Source organism: Lasioglossum baleicum, unplaced genomic scaffold, assembly GCF_051020765.1.
Source record: "Lasioglossum baleicum unplaced genomic scaffold, iyLasBale1 scaffold0027, whole genome shotgun sequence".
NCBI classification, from domain to species: Eukaryota; Metazoa; Arthropoda; class Insecta; order Hymenoptera; family Halictidae; genus Lasioglossum; species Lasioglossum baleicum.
The window spans coordinates 82,385-103,060 of NW_027469087.1; the positions used below are offsets into that span (position 1 = coordinate 82,385).

Here is a 20,676-nt window from a genome sequence, read left to right on the forward strand (position 1 = left end):
TGAGCGGCGGCGTGGTGAGTTTTCACGGATTTTAGGGGATAGGCCCCTTTCCCGTGCTCACCACACTCGCCGCAACGATGAACCACCGTATGTCCGGGGTGATTTTTTTTTGCGTGCTTGATCAGGTCGCAGTGGGATTTGTAGGTCCCACCGAGCCGTATGCCCGGTTTGCCGAAGCATTCCGGGCATCTAAATTCCGCCGGGAACGGAAAATCGATATAAATTGTTATCGCGTTGTTCAGTTGTTCAGTCATTATGGAACTTCCTCTGCAGGTTTGCCTCAAGTGGAAATTAAAATGTCAAGTGACTTGAAATAGTTAAAAATGAATAAATAACAGTAAATAAAATATGGAATAAAATCACTATAGTCACTTGTTTAAAATGTAATAAATAGATAAAATAAATAGAATAAATAAATGTCAGTGTTAAAAAGAGTAGCGCGGCGCCGAGTCATACAAATAAACGGTACACACACGTACGATACATACAATAAATAAATAAATAGAACCACGGCACTGCACTATACACTAATAAATAAAATGAATAAAAACAACTATAACAGTAAGGCAAGCGATCGACTCACCCGAAGAATAGAGAGACAGTGACAGAAGAAAATAGAGAGAAATACGGGGAGACAGAAAAGAGAGCGGATCGACAGAGGGATTGAAAGAGGTTAAGAAGATGAAAGTGACAGGCGAGGGATCTACCTTGATGGTAAGAGACACCATCAAGGGGGGCTATCTAGCGGTCGATCGAGGGGCTCGATCCAGCTCCTCGTGCAAGGATCTACCGCTAGAGGGCTGCACCGATACTTGGCGGTACTTGGAGAAATTCTTCAGCTCGAGTCTGAAGAATCTCCAAGGCCTACTCGGATCGGTGACTGAAAGGATTAAAACCGAATTAATTAATCGAGCGGACTCGATTAAACAATTCGGCGGTCTCTAGTCGGAGTCAGAGTTACTCCGGAGTTAGTTTGCTCCGGAAGAACGCTCGCAAAATCGTCGTACGTTCCGACGTGCCGGTATTAAGCGAGAAGATGTTTAATGTGAATTATTGTTAACTACCGGCACAGGATTGCTCCCAAATTTCACAACCAGCAGCAACAAAGTACTCGGAACAGAACTAAGTTATTAAATAATTAATAACTTAGTCTGACGTCGAATAAATTGATGTGCTAATTATGAAATTTATCGAGACGTACACGTGGCGTTACGCAATTCCGAAACGAACGTTCCGGAATCCCTTTGTTCCGACGACCTAGGACGGAGCCGTTGGTTGTTATTGAATTTATCCTGACAAACAATTAGCAGAGCCAAGTGTCGACAGGACAAAGACGAATAACAACGAACGGAGGGGAGGGGTAACCGCGCTGAACGGCCGTGCGGGTTAGCGCACTGGTGTTCGCGCGGGGGAAGAGAGTGAGAGAGGGAGTCGATCACTTACCCCACTCGAGGTCCTGCAGAGGTGTCCACGCGTTCCCGGCTGCTCGGTGGAGACGCTGATGGTGTGGTCCTCCTCCTCGGCGGCCAGTCGCGCCCCGATCGCTCCTCGGCTCCAGGTGTTGATGCACTTGCACTCGCGGATTTGAGCGATGCGGCGCTCGTACGAAGTTTTGAGGTGGGAACAGAGATATCTCCCCGATTTATTGGGAATTGACTGATTGATGTTAGAAATAGGTAGATTGGGCCAATCCACACGGCACTGCAATGCGTGGCCGACCCGTGACCGAGGGGGAGCAAGCCCCGACCTCTCAGTCAATTCCCAAAGATCGAGTTAATATTCTGACTACCCGATGGGTAGTGTATCAGATATTAAGCTGATAAGAACAGATAGAAAGGACTTTATTTTCAAATGATCGTCCCCCGAGCTAATGCTCGGGGGCGGTACAATATTGGCGCCTTTCGGCGAGGGCTATAAATATACAATAAGTAGTTTCTTTGGTGGGGGGGGGTGTGGCGCGGGGGAGCTATGCCCCCCTGCGTGGCAATCATTCACTCATACGCAAACGCACTCACACACACACTCATCCACACGTCAATAAATAAATGTACTTGTGATTATCAAAATATAAAATTAGCGGCAGGAGCCTTGTCAAGATTAAAATAGACTTATTGGAACGGCCCACAGCACGCCAGAAAACTTAAACTACGGAGATGACTAGAAGTGAGATAGTAGAGTAGAGAGACAGCGACGGAAGGAAGACAAAAGATAGAGAGTGAGAGAGTAGAGAAAGATAGAGAGATAGAAAGAGAGGCGTGCTGCGGGCTCGTTGCCCTCGCTAAAAATTAATATATATAGAATTATACAGGGCCGAAGTGGCCCTGAGTCAATACATTTTCCATGTTGTTATCAACGCTTGTATAAATTAGGTTTTCGGGGCGCGATAGTATGTTCGAGGGGGCCGCGGGGGGGGGGGGGGGCACGTTCACCTCATCAATGGGCAGGGGCAGCCCCGGGGCGGGGACGGCGGCGGGAGCAGCAGCATACTGTCGGACCCCCGACACGTGCTCCACGTATATGTCCCGACCCCACCGGATGGTCTCAGAGACAATGAGCCGGCGCATCATGCTTGCGTATTTCGTGCTAATACGCAGCAATTTGAACACCGGCTCATTGGCCTGATCCCATGAGCCGAGAGCCCCCACGACGATCGCGTCGGTCACAACTCTGTAACCCTGCTCTTCAAGAACGGCCGCGATCGGAAGATATTTTTCGATCTTTCGAAGCCTTGCGGCTTCGAAAGCTTCGATGCCGTTCTCGAAGGTCACGGTCACATCAATGATCACGACGCTTTTCGAGGGCTCATGCCTGACAACGATGTCCGGCCTGAGCGCCTCTAGATCGCCGGTGAGACCCTCGACCCTTTGGTTCACCCTTAAGTTCCCCGGCAGTCGGCAGGCTCGCGAAATCCGCGAGACGACGGCGTCGTGGCGCAGCTGCCAGGCAGCCGAGTGGGGGCGGCAGTGACATAGCACATGGGGCAAGGTCTCCAGGGCCCACCCGCATCGCCGGCAACGCTTGTCACCCTCACCCCAGCGTCTAGCCCCATTAAGGGGTAAGACGTCGAGGCGGGCTCGGTGAACAAAGCGCCAATCAGCGAAGCTGGTGAAACTGCCGCCGCGGAGGAAGTGGTTTGACACTTTCGTCCGCGACGACACCCCGAAGACCTTCCCCTGGTCCGGTTTGCTATTGAGCCGGTGATGGTAGAATTCCGTCACTGCCGCCCTCAGTCGGTGCAGCACCTGGGGCCGAGCCACGGGTGTTACGACCGTCGTGCGCCCGCGTGAGCCTCGGAGTCTAAGACCCAATTCCTGGCGTGCAGCGCTCCACTCCCATCGCAATTGGAGCATGTCTCCTAATCGCCGCGCCGCGTTCCGTGCCCTCGACCACAATGTGGAGAAGTCGCAGCTGGTTCTGGCGAACTCCCCCTCCAGCGAGCCGGAGAGGTAGTTCGCCAGATCCTGCTCGGTAGGTGGACGACCGATTTTCATGGCTACCGCCCCCCTCAGAGAATCTCCGGCCAGCCCGCTGATCGCCGGGTCAGGCGCCGTCAGAAGACGGAACGCATGCCCGATGACCAGCGCGTCGGCCAGGTCAGCAAGCGGAAGTAATCCACATCCTCCCCGACTGGGAGGGAGGTAGATCACCTCCGCGCTGGCTCTCTGAGGCAGGTTGAGCCAGGATTTCGCGAGCTTCTTAACGAGCTTATCCGCGACTTTAAGGGGACCTTTCTCCACATGGGCTCCCCGCAGCATGAAGTCGAGGCGGGGCAATATAAACATTCCGACCCCCTCACACTTTTGCCACGGGGCGAGGAGGGAACGATCAACGGAGCGGAGATCGCGGACGAGTTCCTCGATCGTCAGAAGCGGAGTCTGCTTCACCTGGAATCCCGTGGGGACTCCGAGATGCTCATACGGCACTCCTGCTGCCAGGGATTTCAACCCCTGACCCTGTAGGCTGAAGCAGGTAGGGACGGCCCGGCGAGTGCCTCTGCTGTCCTGGTGCAGTGTTGCACACTTCGCCGGGTTGAACCGAAGTCCAATCCTCCCTGCTGCAGCCTCCACTGTTCTCAACAGTGTTTCCATCCCCTCCGGAGTGTCGGCAACTAGTGCCATGTCATCCGCGTAGCCGAGGATGTTGTACCGCCGGCCGTGGAGCGTGTAACCCGCCGAGGTCTCGGATGCTGCACGAAGCACCGATTCCAGGGCAAGGTTAAACGCCACAGGGCTCAGCGGGCATCCTTGCTTCACTCCGGAGAGGATGGGGACAGGGTCTGTGAAGCCCTGTGAGGTTCGCACCCGGGTGGTGCATCCGTCATAGAGCCCTTCCAAGATGTTACGGAAGGGCTCGGGGACTCTGGCCTCCGCAAAGGCGTGGTATATGGTTGAGTGGGGGACCGAGCCAAACGCGTTCGACAGGTCCAACCACGCAACCACCACCTGACGCCTGCCCCTGCGAGCGTCGTTAAGGACCTCCTGCAGCACGTAGTTCTGCTCATAGCATCCCTCGCACGGCAGGAAGCCCTTTTGTTGAGGGCTAATCCGCTCATTATGTAAGGCCCATTTGACGAGGCGGTCGGCAAGCACCGCCGCGAAGAGTTTGGGGGTCGTGTCGGACATGGCTAGTGGCCGCCAGTTCGAGAGATCCCCCCGGTCGCCCTTCTTGTGAATCATCACAGTATTCGAAGACTTCCAAGAAGCAGGGACCGACTCCAACCTTTGACATAGGTTGAAAAAGGCGGTCAGAATGGCGCAGTCCGGGTCGGCCTTCCGGAGATCACGGTAAGTCAGGCCGTCTGGCCCCGGTGCGGAGTTTGACATCCGCCGGAGTCGACGGTCTACCTCACTCACTCCGAAAGGCCGAACCAGTGCCGCGTCACTCGCCGCCGTTGGAGCCTCTGATGGAAAGCCGAGAGGCCCAGAGGCTGGTGGCGTACTCGCAGGTGAGTACATGTCGAGGAAGTGTTGATGTACCTGGTCCTTCGGGACCTGGCATTGCGCCGAAGCGCCCATCAGCACCTCCTGGACCGCACGCCTGCGGTTTTGCCGAAACAGTCTCTGGATCCGCGTTGCTTCTGCGACTTGGTCCGTGCTTCTTGCAGCCTTCGGTTCAGTACGACCGGGAGGGCGCGATGCCGATGCACCTCCGACACGCCTCTCCCTCCCCGCAACAGCGGTTGGTCTTCCCCTCGCAATTTCTCCAACCCCCGCGGGTCTTGACCCGAAGCGTTGGAAGAAGGCGGCGATCGTAGTCGCCACCTCTTCCAGATCTTGGACACTATCGACGGCCCCGGCCAAACCAATCAGTAAGCGCCTCTCCTCCGCCAACGCGACTTGCTCCCTTCTAAGGGATGCGCGCGGGCGGGGGCGAGGCTGACCAGCAGGCACAGGCCGGCGATGCTCCGGGTCTCGCGGGGTTTGGAGGTCGGTGGGCACTACACCGACGCCCGCAGGGGCATTCGTTGTCCCCGTTCTATAACCACCCGGGTGCGAGCTCCCAGGGGTATTCCCACCCACACTACGAAAGCGCGACGCGAACCCTCCCAAGCGATTAAACATATCGCGTAGATCGCGGAGTCGGTTCGTCCGCGCGGAGTCGGCAGGGGCCCGATCGCTCACGTTCTCGGTTCGGCTGCTCCTGCTTCCCGTCGCCGCCCCTCGCCGCGCGCCCCTGCGCGATGCTGCCGAGGACCGGTTCCTCGGCGTGACGGTGGTAGTGGTAGCGGTGGTGGTGGCCCCCCTCGTTGCTCCCTCGGTGACCGGAGCTGGTAGGGGCGATGGAGGACGCTGGGCACCCGCGGATGGTCGGCGTGGTGCTCCTGGCGCCCTCGTCTCCCGCGTTGGTAGCGTGCGGGCTGGTGTCCTCGTCGGCGGCTGCAGCGTCTCCGGGTGCGACGACCTGAAATCAGACGGAGATGTAGGCGACGAAGACAGAACTCGTCGGCGGCGTCGTCTCCTAGAGACGGCGGGAGACCACGGGAGGGGGGAGGAATCGTCATCCTCCGCCCTCTCCTCCTCTTCTCTCCCCTCGATGGCCGGAGGGGGGGTGACGGCCACTGTCCGGGTGGGACCAGGGGTAACCGTCACTTCCTCGATGGGGGGGAGGGAGAGGACTGCTGTCCGCGACAGAGTCCTCTTCATTCCCCTCTCCACTCCCCCCGCGAGGGGCCGCGAGGGGCCGCGAGGTGACGATGGGCCCCCCGCTGACGGTGGTGTTGACAGTGGTCGTAGTGAGAGTGGCCGGCGCCATACAGGAGACCGCGCAGCAGCCTCTTCCGCTCCCCTGCACCCCGTAGATGATAGGTGGGGAGGGAGGAGAGGCGGAAGCTCCCCTCAGGATGGTGGCGTGGGTGGGGCTACTGCGGGCTGCAGTTGTTTGTTCTCCTGCTGGCGCCGCGCTGACCACCGTTGCGCCCGCTGTGACGGCGGCGTAGGATGGTGATGCCGCCGTCCTGATCGTCGAGGTGAACGTCCTGGTGGTCGGGACGTTCGGCGGGGTGGTGGGGGCGGGCGAAGCCCTGTCTCGCCCCGACCCCGTCCTCCTCGGCGACTTCTTCGAGCCGGCTTTCGGAGCCGCCTTCCTCCGGGTGGTGGTGAGGTCCGTTGTCCGCTTTAAGGTGTCCCCGATGTCCAGCGGCACGCTGGCTCCCCTACTCCTAGTAACTGGCCCCCTCGGGCTGGTGGTCGGGGCCTTCGCTGTAGGGGAGATCGTCGACCCCCTCTTCCTCCTCGTCGCCCCGCTGGCAGGCTTCTCGCGGGGCGGTTCCGGGGTCGACTTGCGGTCGGCGCAGCCCGCGCGGTCGCCGTCGATGGTGGTGGCGTTGTCAATGGCCTTGTGGCTGCCCTCGCCCTTGTCGCCGTCGCTGTCGGTGGCGTTCCGTCTGTCCTCGTCGCCGTCCCCGTCGTCGTCCCCTTGGCAGAGGCAGCGCTGCCGAGTGACAGCACGCTCTGCCTCAGGGAGGAGGACGGACGTCTGGTCGAGGTCGTCGTTGTCGTGGTCGTCGTTGAACCTGTGGCAGCTGCACGGGTGGTCGGTGCAGCTGCGGGGCCCGTGGATAGTAGGAGGGGCCCCCCCGGAGATCCTTGGTCGTTGGGCTGCAGACCGCCACGTCCCGCACGCTGTCGTCGTCGTCGTCGTCGTCGTCGTGCACGTCGTGGATGCTGTCGTCGTCGCCGCGCACCCCGTCGCCGTCGACGTGGCCGTGATGGTAGTGGCGGTGCCAGCTCCGGTCGCCCTTAAAATTGACTCGGCTCCCGAAGGGACCGAGCAATTAGTGTTTCCGGTCGCCGAGAGGGAGGACCTCACGATGGAACGGGTGGAGGAGCCGCTTGCTCCTCTCATCCCACCGCGACCTGACCCGCCCGAGTGAGCGGCGGCGTGGTGAGTTTTCACGGATTTTAGGGGATAGGCCCCTTTCCCGTGCTCACCACACTCGCCGCAACGATGAACCACCGTATGTCCGGGGTGATTTTTTTTTGCGTGCTTGATCAGGTCGCAGTGGGATTTGTAGGTCCCACCGAGCCGTATGCCCGGTTTGCCGAAGCATTCCGGGCATCTAAATTCCGCCGGGAACGGAAAATCGATATAAATTGTTATCGCGTTGTTCAGTTGTTCAGTCATTATGGAACTTCCTCTGCAGGTTTGCCTCAAGTGGAAATTAAAATGTCAAGTGACTTGAAATAGTTAAAAATGAATAAATAACAGTAAATAAAATATGGAATAAAATCACTATAGTCACTTGTTTAAAATGTAATAAATAGCTAAAATAAATAGAATAAATAAATGTCAGTGTTAAAAATGGAATAAAATAGAGTAGCGCGGCGCCGAGTCATACAAATAAACGGTACACACACGTACGATACATACAATAAATAAATAAATAAACCACGGCACTGCACTATACACTAACAAATAAAATAAATAAAAACAACTATAACAGCAAGGCAAGCGATCGACTCACCAGAAGAATAGAGAGACAGCGACAGAAGAAAATAGAGAGAAATACGGGGAGACAGAAAAGAGAGCGGATCGACAGAGGGATTGAAAGAGGTTAAGAAGATGAAAGTGACAGGCGAGGGATCTACCTTGATGGTAAGAGACACCATCAAGGGGGGCTATCTAGCGGTCGATCGAGGGGCTCGATCCAGCTCTTCGTGCAAGGATCTACCGCTAGAGGGCTGCACCGATACTTGGCGGTACTTGGAGAAATTCTTCAGCTCGAGTCTGAGGAACCTCCAAGGCCTACTCGGATCGGTGACTGAAAGGATTAAAACCGAATTAATTTAATCGAGCGGACTCGATTAAACAATTCGGCGGTCTCTAGTCGGAGTCAGAGTTACTCCGGAGTTAGTTTGCTCCGGAAGAACGCTCGCAAAATCGTCGTACGTTCCGACGTGCCGGTATTAAGCGAGAAGATGTTTAATGTGAATTATTGTTAGCTACCGGCACAGGATTGCTCCCAAATTTCACAATCAGCAGCAACAAAGTACTCGGAACAGAACTAAGTTATTAAATAATTAATAACTTAGTCTGACGTCGAGTAAATTGATGTGCTAACTATGAAATTTATCGAAGCGTACGCGTGGCGTTACGCAATTCCGAAACGAACGTTCCGGAATCCCTTTGTTCCGACGACCTAGGACGGAGCCGTTGGTTGTTATTGAATTTATCCTGACAAACAATTAGCAGAGCCAAGTGTCGACAGGACAAAGACGAATAACAACGAACGGGGGGGAGGGGTAACCGCGCTGAACGGCCGTGCGGGTTAGCGCACTGGTGTTCGCGCGGGGGAAGAGAGTGAGAGAGGGAGTCGATCACTTACCCCACTCGAGGTCCTGCAGAGGTGTCCACGCGTTCCCCGGCTGCTCGGTGGAGACGCTGATGGTGTGGTCCTCCTCTTCGGCGGTCAGTCGCGCCCCGATCGCTCCTCGGCTCCAGGTGTTGATGCACTTGCACTCGCGGATTTGAGCGATGCGGCGCTCGTACGAAGTTTTGAGATGGGAACAGAGATATCTCCCCGATTTATTGGGAATTGACTGATTGATGTTAGAAATAGGTAGATTGGGCCAATCCACACGGCACTGCAATGCGTGGCCGACCCGTGACCGAGGGGGAGCAAGCCCCGACCTCTCAGTCAATTCCCAAAGATCGAGTTAATATTCTGACTACCCGATGGGTAGTGTATCAGATATTAAGCTGATAAGAACAGATACTACACATTTGATCTTAGCCATAAGGCCGAGAAGCGATAAAAAAAAAATAATCTACCTCGAATGGATTCGAACCCGGGCCTGCGGCGTAACAGTTCAGATCGCTGCTGTTACCCCATACCACTGCTTAGGTACTACTAGCCATGCGTACCACTAACCCTTTCGCAAGAGCAGTCCTATCCGCGAGCTCGTAAAGCGAGCGAGCAAAAACAACCCTACTCGTGAACGAGCGAAGCGAGCGAGCAACAATAATCCTCTAGTAGAAGTCTTGTTATGGATCCGGTTACACTCTGAAAGACTCCTGGTGTTTGCCGAATTTGTTGAGAAGCTTATTGTAGTCTGAAGCTTGCGTGAATTCTTGCTTATGAGATATACCGGTTTACTGTGCAGTTTATGGACAGAGAGAGTTTGCTCTTTTTACAAAATCCTTTATATCTCGTAAACAAAGATAGATCAAGCATATGTTTATATGAATTTTTTTCATTGTTTTAGACGTACAATCAGCTTCTGAAGTGGGTCTCACATATTCTGTTACACCTTGTATAATATATATGTATGTATTGTAGACACATAAGACGAACACACAACATTATGTCAGTGTTTAAAGTGTGTATAGTGTATATTATTATTAATATATAAGGTATTTCTAGGATTTTGTCTACTCTAATATTGCTGTTGTTTTTGCAAATCCAAATGTTTATTATACTGAGAAGTAACTTGTAAAGGAATTAGCAAATTGTGCGATTAATGTTTTTTCAACTTTTTGAAGTAATCGACGATTTTTCACTAATAAATGAGTATAAATGTGTTGATATTGGAATGCCTCTGTGCCGAAAATTCATGATAATTTGAATGAGGCTATCAAGAAATACACTTGATATGACCTCTATTACTCTCAAGACAAAGAAAATATTTCTATAGAGATTTACTTTATTAATTATGTTCCAAGTCAAATATTTTTCGAGCGACTGCTGACCAGATGTAGCATCCTTACTTCCAGCTCGGTATTTCATTACCCTGAACTTACGCTACTTGGACAGGCAAGGACCGCTTCTTGTAAGATAACAAAGATATTGGTCAGACAAGAAAATATTAAATTTATTAGTCCTTAAATTATTATGAATTGTCTGGTCATTTCAAGATCAACATACGTGTTTAAAATCCATTTTTTTTAATCAGCTACACTAGTAAAAATGTGTCGCTGTAAAAACAACTATTGTTTTGTACATTTTGTTATTTGTAAAAGTAATGAAGATATTAAAATGGATAAGATAAACGAAATACCTGGTATTCATATAATATGTAGTATAGACATAATACTGAATGTATATATGTATTATGTATCAACGAATTATATAATAGTTGGACTGTTTTTAATTTCTTAGAAGGGACAGAAAATGTTAAAAAATGTTCTTCCGAAAGTTGTTTCATATGAAGGGGGACGTAATGTGATACAAATATTCTTTTAATACGAAATAATGGAAAAGATGTATATACACCCCGACGGCACAGTCTGCCCGAGCCCACCGCCGGACCCAGCTAGCCGAGCCCCAGCCCGACACGTTACGGGCTAACGCAATGCTTGGCTCAGCGTTGAGACCAAATCAGGACGATTTAGCCTGGCCCCTGTGCACAAAAGGGCGCGATTTTCACCTGCCGGGGGCTCGAGCCCAGAGCCTGACGGCCTGGCTGGGATTCAGCCTGTTTTTGAGAGGGCAGCACGGTATCACACTAATGTGGCCAATCAGTGCTTCGATTGGGCCCAACTTTTCTCGCGCATGCGCGACACAGGGCGGGTTGCATCAATGTGGCAGTACTTTGCAAATGCGTAGCAGTCTCCCTTGTTACCGACAAAAGTATAATAAGTTAATAAATAAGACCTTTGAGGGCGATTGCTGCCTAGAAGGACCTTTATCTGGCGTTTTTGACTACTGAAAAACCCGTGTTTGTATTATCACGCAATGAGAACGCGAATCCCGCACCCTTGCAATCTTGAAAATCGGCTGAATCCTAGCCCGGCCGGCAGGACCTGGGCTTAGAGCCCTCGGCAGATGAAAATCGCGCCCTTTTGTGCACAGGTGCCAGGCTGAAACCGAGCCGGTGTGCCGTCGGGGCATATATTATATTTTATTTCTATTCAATTCTATACAATTTGCATTTTATTTCTATTCAAGGTTTTACCTCCTAAACCACCAATTGCACTACTTTATATTATTCACATTGTATACATGGATACCGTAAGTATAATATACATTACCAAAGTATGTTATTTTAGTTTGTTATACTATAATTATATGATGTGTATAGGCAATGTTGGGCAAATTTTATTTTGATTATCGTACAAAGAATAATGTAAGAATTTATTCCTGAATCACGAGTAACGATATTATTTGGAGAAAAATTATTTATTAGTAACGAATAAATCTGTATCATAATAAATAAATACTATGTTTTGTTATTCGAAATTAGTTCACGACAAATAGATTTGAAGATCAAAATGCACTCAACACTGACAGATGTTAATAGCACTTTAGGTGAAATATTTTTCGAGTTAACGTTTGATAATTGACGAAGTACCCTAAATTGAGAGAGCATTTACAGGTTATCGTAATGTTTTGTTATGTAATATAGAAATTAGCATTTAGACGTTTGTTTTAAATATCCCATTGTAACATTATTTATTTTGTAATTTTACTACAAGCATAAAAGTGCATATAATTTTTATTTTTTTCCCTTTAATACATGGTAACTGCTGCCCTATGACCAGGGTAAAAATTCACATCGTATTGATAGTGGTACCAAATTTAACAGCTTATGCTTATATTATACTTATGAAAGTTTTGCTTTGAAAGGGAGTGGGTACAATATTTATATTGTGCGAAACATTAACAAAAGCTATGTATATAGTAATATGGAGAAAGATAAAAGAATTAGCTCCAACGCTTCATGAGAATTTGAAGTTTACAATGACTGATTATGAAAGTGCAGCAATGATTGCATTGGAGCAGCAGTTTCCATTGAGCAGTGTAAAAGGCTGCTGGTTCCACTATAATCAGGTTAATATAATTTTATAGGGAATAAATTTACTGCCCATAAAAAGATATAATTTTAAACCAAGTGTACGTTTTACAGGCTTTATTACGAAAATGGCGCCATTTAGGTCTCGCAGATGCACCAACTAAAGTATTGTCAATGGCAATGACATTAGCTTTAGCTCCTGCAGACCTCTTTAAAAAAGGGTTTGCTGAAATTGAAAGAGAATCAGCTTCTTTTACCGCTGAGCATCCTCCAATCAAAATTTTTATCGAATATATACGATCCACGTGGTTGCCAAAAGCAGAAAAAGTTTCAGTATATGATTGTCCCATGAGAACAAACAATACCACCGAGTCTTACAATAATGTTGTTTCATTGAAGTTAGGAAGAGGGAAAAAAAACATATGGATATTTTTGGGTAATTCTTTCATTAATTTTATTTCATTTATACATTTTTATTTGTGTATAAAACAAAATTTAAAAGAACGATTTCTCATCCAAGCCAAGTTAACTGTGTAAACTTTACAGGAACTATAAAGCAACTAATAATGGATGAAGAAATTAAATTAAAAAGACTCAATGAAGGACAATGTGTACGTCGTAAAAGCAACAAGAAAAGTGTAATAAGAGATAATAAGATTGGATTACTACAGAAACATCTTGCTAGTGGAAGGTTTGATTTTGTCCTAAATGTTAAAAAATATAATTATACATAAAAGATATTTACTTATTGGTTTTTAGATTAACTTTGAAAGAGTTTTTATTATCGTTTCATAAAGGTCATAAGATATTAATGTATGGAGATCATGAAGGTAAAGTATGAAAATTGGTGTTAATGTAAACAAAAATAGGGATTGTTCTAATCGCGCATTGTTTTCATTGCACATAAGTTTTTCCCAGAACCGTAATGACCTCAATCAAAATAAACTGCCATCCATTTTTACTTCGAACTGTTAACACATTCACGACCGGCGGTGAGACTTATAGCTATGTACCGCCTATAGCTGAATACCGTAAGGTCACAAACATAGGTCTACGACTACGCTATCGGTATACAGCTACAGAATTTGAAATGTCGTAGGACTAGGTTACCTGTCTTGAATCTATTAATAATTTAAACACGCGGGACTGGTTAAAACAGTGTGTAATGAGGATTCTCATAAAAAAAGTCATTTAATACTCTTGTCATGATTTACCGAGGTTGCAAAATTTTCAACATTTTACTTATAATAGATAATCTCATTAATATTAAATTAATAATCACTTTAATAAAATATATAAAATATTTTCCTTATTTATAGCGGTACATGTTTGCACTACTCCAGAACCGATTTGTGTTATAAAAAATGAAATTACTGATCAAAATCGAAGTAAGTTAATACTTAAGGCGGTAGACTCGTTTCTAGAATTGCAAGGATGCGGGATGCGCGTTCTCATTTCTCGATAATACAAAGATGGGATTTTAAGTAGTGAAAAGCGCTAGATAAAAGATTAATCTGGGCTGCGATCGCCCTCTATAGTCCTATTTTTACGTTTATGAGGCGTAATTTGCATTATTCGACAAGCATGTAGCTATGAGAATAGCTATGAAATCAGCTACATACGTTAGTTGTATGCTTCCGAATAATGCAAATTACGCCCGCAAATAAAAAAATAGAACTCTTGAGGGCGAGAGCGGCCTAGATCGAGCTATCTAGCGATTTTGTCTACTGAAAAACCCCATTTTTGTATTATCGAGAAATGAGAACGCGAATCCCGCACCCTCGCAATCCAGGAAAAACGAATTTACTCGTTTAAAGACATCTTTAAGACGTCTCATTGTCAGTGCTATCTGGATATAGTTGAGAAACAGAATTTAGTGAAAATTTTCTGACAACCGGTAAATCTACAATCTTAATCATTATTTCTTAATAATTATTTTAACAATTCCAGGTGCATATAAAAAATGTACGAAGAAAAGAGTCAACCAAGAATTGGAGGACAAAGGTACAATTTATATGGACTAAACTTAGTATTACTAGAGAAGAACTCATTTCTCTCTCACTAAATTGTTTTTTTACAGATAATCTGAACGTACGTGGACATGCAGAATTGCTGGGCAAAAAGGCTAAATTCACAAACTTAAAAATGCCACTTGTAATATTGGAAAAACTCAATATTTGAGTTTTTAACACAATTTTTGTCGTTTGGCCATTTTGGATGTACGTTACAAAGAGATCTTCAATATTTACAAAGAGATTCCAATTGACCTTCACAGATGGGTCATTCCACGCGAAAACGGACACATTTTGGAGTAAAATTTCAAATTTTGTTCAAATTTAAATATGGTGATTTTTGATATCTTAACAAAACGTGTTAACCTTTTTTCATTGAGTCATAAGTTTAGAATTATCAAAGCGATGAAAATGGGTTTTTGGGAACTTGTAGTGAAATCATAAGAGTATCTACTAAAAATGTTTTTTCACCATTTCTTTTGCTATCATTTTAAACATATTCCGAATTTTCAATAGACCCGTGTCCCCTTTACGGACCTCTATTAAAAAAGATATACTGCCTCAGACAGCCAAACACAGTGGGCTGGATCGTGACATTTTACTATAACTGCTGAACCATAAAAGATATCGAGATAAAATTTGCACTAAAACTCATTATAAAATGATTTTTATGCGTTGATAATTCTTGTAATAAATATATACTTTTTGTAATCATTTTTAATTAATTGTTCAAATTTTGTTGTCTTAAAATGGAATTTGAAATTGCTAATTTGTTACTTATTCAGTATTTTTTCAGATAATTTAAATCAGCCAATGTCTTTGGTTATAAACTCTGTATTTCTTGAAGTATTCATAATATGAAAAATAAATGTCAAGAAATACAGAGAAATTTATAACCAAAGATATCAATGTATCTGGTTAATTTATAACCAAAGAGTAACAAATGTACAATTTTCAATTTTATTTTAAAACAACAAATTTGGTCTGCTATGAAAACACGTTATTTGTTTAAAACAATTGCAAAAGAAATGGTGGAAAAACATTTTTAGTAGATACTCTTGTGTTTTCACTACAATGAATACTTTGATAGTTTTATACTTATGACTCAATGACAAAAAGATAACACGTTTGTTTACACGTGTGTAAAATCAACAATTTTTAAGACATCGAAAAATCCTTTGAGATTCGTTCATAGATCACTAAAGACTACACATATTTAAAGAACAAAATCCGAAATTTAACTCCAAAATGTATTCGTTTTCGCGTGGAATGTGTGACCCAGATATGTTATAACCGTATTTCTATTATTCTAAGATATATAGTGTTGATGTTTTCTGAGCATACTTATATTTCTGGTTCACGAAGTGTCACGTACATCGTAAAGCTGACATTGCATACAGGGCATCGTTTGCAATCACATTGGCTGATACAAGTTATACAACAAGCAAGATGACCGCAAGGCACACAAACTTCTGTTGCTTTGTTAATAAAACAGATTATGCAAAATCCTGATTTGTGGTTATTACTATCTTCTTGATCATTAGTATCTCCTTTTTCACATTCCCAAAAACTATCATTAAGTATTTCAACAATATAATCGCCTAAAAAATATATGTTCAATTAATTATCCGTACTGCTTGGTTATATGAAAAATTTGATTTTTCGATACACCTCGGTCACAATTGGTGATAATTGACACCACTTATTATATTAATAATAACGATTTAGAAAAGTTGAGATTAATATGTGGATTGGAGATAACCTGCTGACACTGTCCCGTCCTGTATTGTCGAGGAATTCGATGATGCTGAAGTCGTACCTGGTAACGTTTTTGCATGCATCCATTCTAGTTTATCTTTAACAACAAATTATATACGGAGAGAACATTATAATATATATAATATCTACAATCGATAATACGTACTACATAATATAAAATTAATTTATTTACCGGTTTCTGTAGGATTATAAGTTGTTTTGGCAAAAGAGTTAGCATCAGCAATTTCGTCATTAATATCTTCATCTGTACACAAAAAAAAACTTAAAAAAAAAATTAAACCGACTTCGAAAAAACGCACTAAAAAGTATAAAATAATTTCCATTTAATATATGTGAATACACACGAACTTAAATACAATACAATCTTTTCGAAGCCGGCGCAAAATTGAAAATTTTCGACACTGGAAATTACGAAAATCCTTAAATTGTTCTAAATACTAATATATTTATATTTAAATAATAATATATTTGCGCCGCCTCCGAAAAGATTGTATTGTATTTAAGTTCGTGTGTATTCACATATATTAAATGGAAATTATTTTATACTTTTTAGTGCGTTTTTTCGAAGTCGGTTTAATTTTTTTTTAAAAAGTTCTTTTTTCTTTCACACTTTTTTTTATCTCTGTTATTATCTCTGTCAGCCATCACATTCCAAATCGTAATTTATAAATATCTGAAAGCGGCAATCGATAGCGGTAACAACGTCGCGTCGTTACTGTTCCTAATGTCTAACATTCAGCGGAGTTCACTACGGTATCACCACCCTACATTTTCGCAAATAAAATCGTATAATTAATAAAGAAATGTAAAATTTTTTTTGCACGGGACCATCCCGGGAACATACTCTACAAGATGCAAAAGGTTTCGTTCAGATTGGTCCATCCATCTCGACGTAATCGGTGAACATACATAGAAAAAAAAGCGAAAAAAGCGGAAAAAAGGCACATACAGATCGAATTGAGTAACCTCCTCCTTTTTCGAAGTCGGTTAAAAAAGTATTTCAATTCTATGAGGTAGCTTTAAAATTATCAATATATATTTACCTGCCAATGCACTGATTTGATTGATTTTAAAAATTGTGTCTTTATGATGAAATATATTTAAAAACTCCTCTAGAGATAATCTACAAAATCATATAAATTTATAAACATATATACAATAAAAATAATTATAAATAGAAAGCATGTTAACCTTCCAGTATCAAATTCAGCGTGAGCTTTAGCAATTTTTTTCCTTCGACTAATATTTTCACGAGTACGTGGTTTTCGAGACGCTACACCATTTTGTAGCCGATTCAAATCTAATTCTTGATCCATAAGCAAATCTCTTATTTTTTCTAAAATTTAATAACATTTAACTACATACTGCCGCATATTTAGAGTAACATGACAATGATGTAAGTATACATATAGTTATTAAATTATAAATAAATTGATTGCAAAAAATTAAATAATACTATACCTAGAAATGCCCAAACGTTTATGTTCTGTTTTCCTAATTTTTGACCAGCAACATTATGGAAAAACTCTGCAATATTGTTAGTGCGCACCGGACAATTGTATACTAGGGTGGTCCTTATTTTTTGACCAACGAATTTTTTTCACGACGCCCCCCAGAATGGTTCTCTTTGGTGAGAAAAAAATTTGTGCAAAATTTAAGATCGATCGGATAAAAGGATCACGTGGCGCATTTAAATTGAAAATTTTGAAAATTTTGAAATTCATCGTAACTATAAAGTATTATATATCGTTGGATTTGTAATTTTTTTCTAAATAAGAATATGGAAAAATTATATGACCTTAATTTTAAAAAAAATAACGATGACCTTGAAATTTCGAAAATTTGATTTTTAAAAAAAAAATTTTTTATGCCATTATATTTACCATATTGAACAATGCAACTTTTTCCTCTGACATTTTTTCGTAGAACCACAAATAACAGATATTTAAACATATCCATTTATTACCTATGACCCAATATAATTTATTACGTTACCTCCAGATGTACCCCGTGGACCTTAAGTCCACTTTTTTACAATTTTACCTATCTTGAAATTCATAAGCGCACACCCGGGAAACAGATGTAAACCCTCGTTAAAAATTTTATAACAACCCGTACTTAAACTCCCACTCCTATTCCTACTCCTATCCTTACAAGTTTTTCCACCAATTACTTTCAACTCCATCAACCAATCATCACGCTTTTTCAAACAAACGACATCCACACCGAAGTAAGATTTAGATGTATCAGAGAACCACCGATTAGATCTGTCTGAGCTAACGAACTGTAATCATCAGTATCGAGTAAGCGAACATACAACCTCAAGTGTTGTCTTTGATCAACTATCACCTCAACTTACAAAATCGGACTCGTGATCATCGTCGTTCAATCCAGATTTGGCAGACGCGAGACGTTACAGTAGTCATACAGGAAGACTACTCAATTTCTATATAAATTGAGAAGCCCAATGGAAAGTAGAAGTCGCGAAAAACTGTTCTTATTAGAACATGATGAAAATCAGATAATTGACGCTAAGTTGCCATCGAAACGACAAGTTTTAGGAGTGCTATTTTATAATTTGCGGAAAGTGAAATTGAACCTTCGGTCTAGTGCACACCTTGTTGTTAAAGAAGTGGAGGTGTTGTGGGAAAAGGCCAAAATTCCAGTTCAGTTAAACAGTCGCTGCGTCGAGAAATTGGAGTCATTATACCACAAGTGGAAGGTCTTACAAAAGAGTTGTAAACGACGATCCCAGATACAAGATCAACAGGAACAAGAGTTTCTTGATCAATGAGTGATCTTTTAGTAGCGGCGATTATTATAAAAAATTTGTCATTTTACCAACTAATGTGGCCGATCACATGCAAGAGGACATTTCAGGTTTTATATCAGACGAAAGCCGAAAATTTTTTAGTAGATTTAATATATTGACAGAATTTTTAAAAAAAGATCCAGTAGTTTGGCAAGATGAAGATTCTTACAAACTAGGTTTAGATATAGTTAAGCTTTACCTGTGGTCAATGATTCGGCAGAAAGAGCCGTTAAGCTAATACAGGATTACATACAATCAAATTTTAGCTCGCAATGAGGAAGAAAAGCAGTTGGTACTGCAAATGGTAAAAGATTACCGCCAGCAATATCCTGACGCAACGAAAACAACAATAGCGAAAAACATGTAAATCGAACGTCGAGGGTCCGCAGCACAGGCGAACCACACAGCTACCTCCCTCTCAGGGAAACCCAGAGGGGTAGCGTCATAAAATACGCTGGCAGCGCGGGTCCTTACAGCCACTTCGGGTCTGAGGACCCGTTCTTCCAGTGACTTGTCAAGTTTGGATTCTCTCTCTAGATTTTGTATTGTTTGTCTGTTCATTTAATAAAATGCATTCTTGGCGAGCGGCTTCACCATTGATCGGCGTATTATTTGGTGACCCGCTCTGTCCTTGCCATCTTAAAAGCGGATAGTCTTACATTAGAATATAAGAAATAGTTCCTTATCACTATTCTGTAGAATATATTCAAAATATTCATTCACATGTATAGTACAATAGTACAATACAAAATGACATATCTCTGTTATTTGTGGTTATACGAAAAAATGTCAGAGGAAAAAGTTGCACTGTTCAATATGGTAAATATAATGGCACAAAAAAAATTTTTTTTTAAAATGAAATTTTCGAAATTTCAAGGTCATCGTTATTTTTTTTTTAATTAAGGTCATATAATTTTTCCATATTCTTATTTAAAAAAAAATTACAAATCCAACGATATATAATACTTTATAGTTACGACGAATTTCAAAATTTTCAAAATTTTCAATTTAAATGCGCCACGTGATCCTTTTTTTCGATCGATTTCAAACTTTGCCCAAATTTTTTTCTCACCAAAGAGAACCATTCTGGGGGGCGTCGTGCTTTGTATCTCGATAAAAATTTTTCGCCAAGTATAGCTTAGGACCACCCTATTGTATACGCTTACTTGCGATGCCATTTTTAACCAATTAATTCGCATGTAAGTCATAAATAAAAGAACATTGGGGAAATTACTTGCTATGTTGTCTGCCTCTTTTTGTATAATTAATAAGGCTTCTTGAAATTTTGTTTCAGGTACTAAAGCCAAAGACATTGACATACGCAGAACAGTATTAGGTACATTAGTCAAACCAAGTTTGCGCCACCTTCGCAGAATAGCCTGCGATATATCGTACATATATGTATGACAAAAAATGTAGCTTTCTATACATAGACAAAATTGTATAATTTATATGATAATATATAACTTCAAACAATATCACCAACCTGACAATAGTGAAACCAGCAACCATGTACATGCGCATTAGGGAATAACTCGTTTAGAGTTGTAACAGCGGCTGCTTCATAATCACTCATTATGGGGGTAGTATAGGCTAGATTTGTAACTAGAAAATACCTAGAATCTTACTAGAAAAAGGGGTCGAAAAATGGGTTTGCGTCCAGACGTTGATTGACCTTATTAGAACAAATTGTGGGCTGTGTGAGGGCTCATTCGAAAGAGGAAGGTTAGACGCAGCGCGCTTTTCTCACGACGTTAAGGGGGTAGTATAGGCTAGATTTGTAACTAGAAAATACCTACAATATTACTAGAAAAAGGGGTCGAAAAATGGGTTTCGTACTGAA

General features: G+C 43.7%; 2 protein-coding genes, 1 non-coding gene and 1 pseudogene across 4 annotated transcripts; 1 reads left to right on the forward strand and 3 right to left on the reverse strand.

Moving 5' to 3' along the window:
- Positions 1–1,676: 1,676 nt before the first annotated feature.
- LOC143219386 (U2 spliceosomal RNA) lies at positions 1,677–1,856 on the reverse strand (annotated as a pseudogene).
- Positions 1,857–9,058: 7,202 nt separating this feature from the next.
- On the reverse strand, positions 9,059–9,252 carry LOC143219385 (U2 spliceosomal RNA). The gene has a single exon (XR_013011306.1). It is a non-coding gene; the product is annotated as a U2 spliceosomal RNA (small nuclear RNA).
- Positions 9,212–15,746, forward strand: LOC143219383 (uncharacterized). Its single transcript, XM_076445398.1, has 9 exons — positions 9,212–11,449; positions 12,065–12,268; positions 12,345–12,666; positions 12,777–12,921; positions 12,990–13,060; positions 13,550–13,618; positions 14,181–14,234; positions 14,311–14,449; positions 15,608–15,746. Exons 1-8 carry the CDS (start codon positions 11,441–11,443, stop codon positions 14,409–14,411), a joined length of 975 nt encoding a protein of 324 aa, XP_076301513.1. The 5' UTR covers positions 9,212–11,440; the 3' UTR covers positions 14,412–14,449; positions 15,608–15,746.
- LOC143219384 (uncharacterized) lies at positions 15,309–19,704 on the reverse strand. 2 transcript variants are annotated; one of them, XM_076445399.1, is made up of 6 exons: positions 17,483–19,704; positions 17,213–17,357; positions 17,065–17,144; positions 16,194–16,265; positions 16,005–16,097; positions 15,309–15,843 (listed from the first exon to the last, which is right to left on the reverse strand). In XM_076445399.1, the coding sequence occupies exons 2-6, from the start codon at positions 17,335–17,337 to the stop codon at positions 15,587–15,589; spliced, it is 627 nt and encodes a 208-aa protein (XP_076301514.1). In that variant the 5' UTR covers positions 17,338–17,357; positions 17,483–19,704; the 3' UTR covers positions 15,309–15,586. The 2 variants fall into 2 exon arrangements, with proteins under 2 accessions (XP_076301514.1, XP_076301515.1); XM_076445400.1 differs by lacking the exon at positions 17,483–19,704 and having other exon boundaries at positions 17,213–17,442.
- Between the last annotated feature and the right edge of the window lie 972 nt (positions 19,705–20,676).

Excerpts from the sequence above, each read along its gene's own strand:
- LOC143219383 (XM_076445398.1), top strand. Across the intron at positions 13,061-13,549 it reads AATGTATGGAGATCATGAAG|CGGTACATGTTTGCACTACT; the intron begins GTAAAGTATGAA and ends CCTTATTTATAG. Across the intron at positions 14,235-14,310 it reads CCAAGAATTGGAGGACAAAG|ATAATCTGAACGTACGTGGA; the intron begins GTACAATTTATA and ends GTTTTTTTACAG.
- LOC143219384 (XM_076445399.1), bottom strand. The coding sequence starts at position 17,337 with ATGGATCAAGAATTAGATTTGAATCGGCTACAAAATGGTGTAGCGTCT. Across the intron at positions 16,266-17,064 it reads TCAAATCAGTGCATTGGCAG|ATGAAGATATTAATGACGAA; the intron begins GTAAATATATAT and ends TTTTGTGTACAG. Across the intron at positions 16,098-16,193 it reads TTATAATCCTACAGAAACCG|ATAAACTAGAATGGATGCAT; the intron begins GTAAATAAATTA and ends TTGTTGTTAAAG.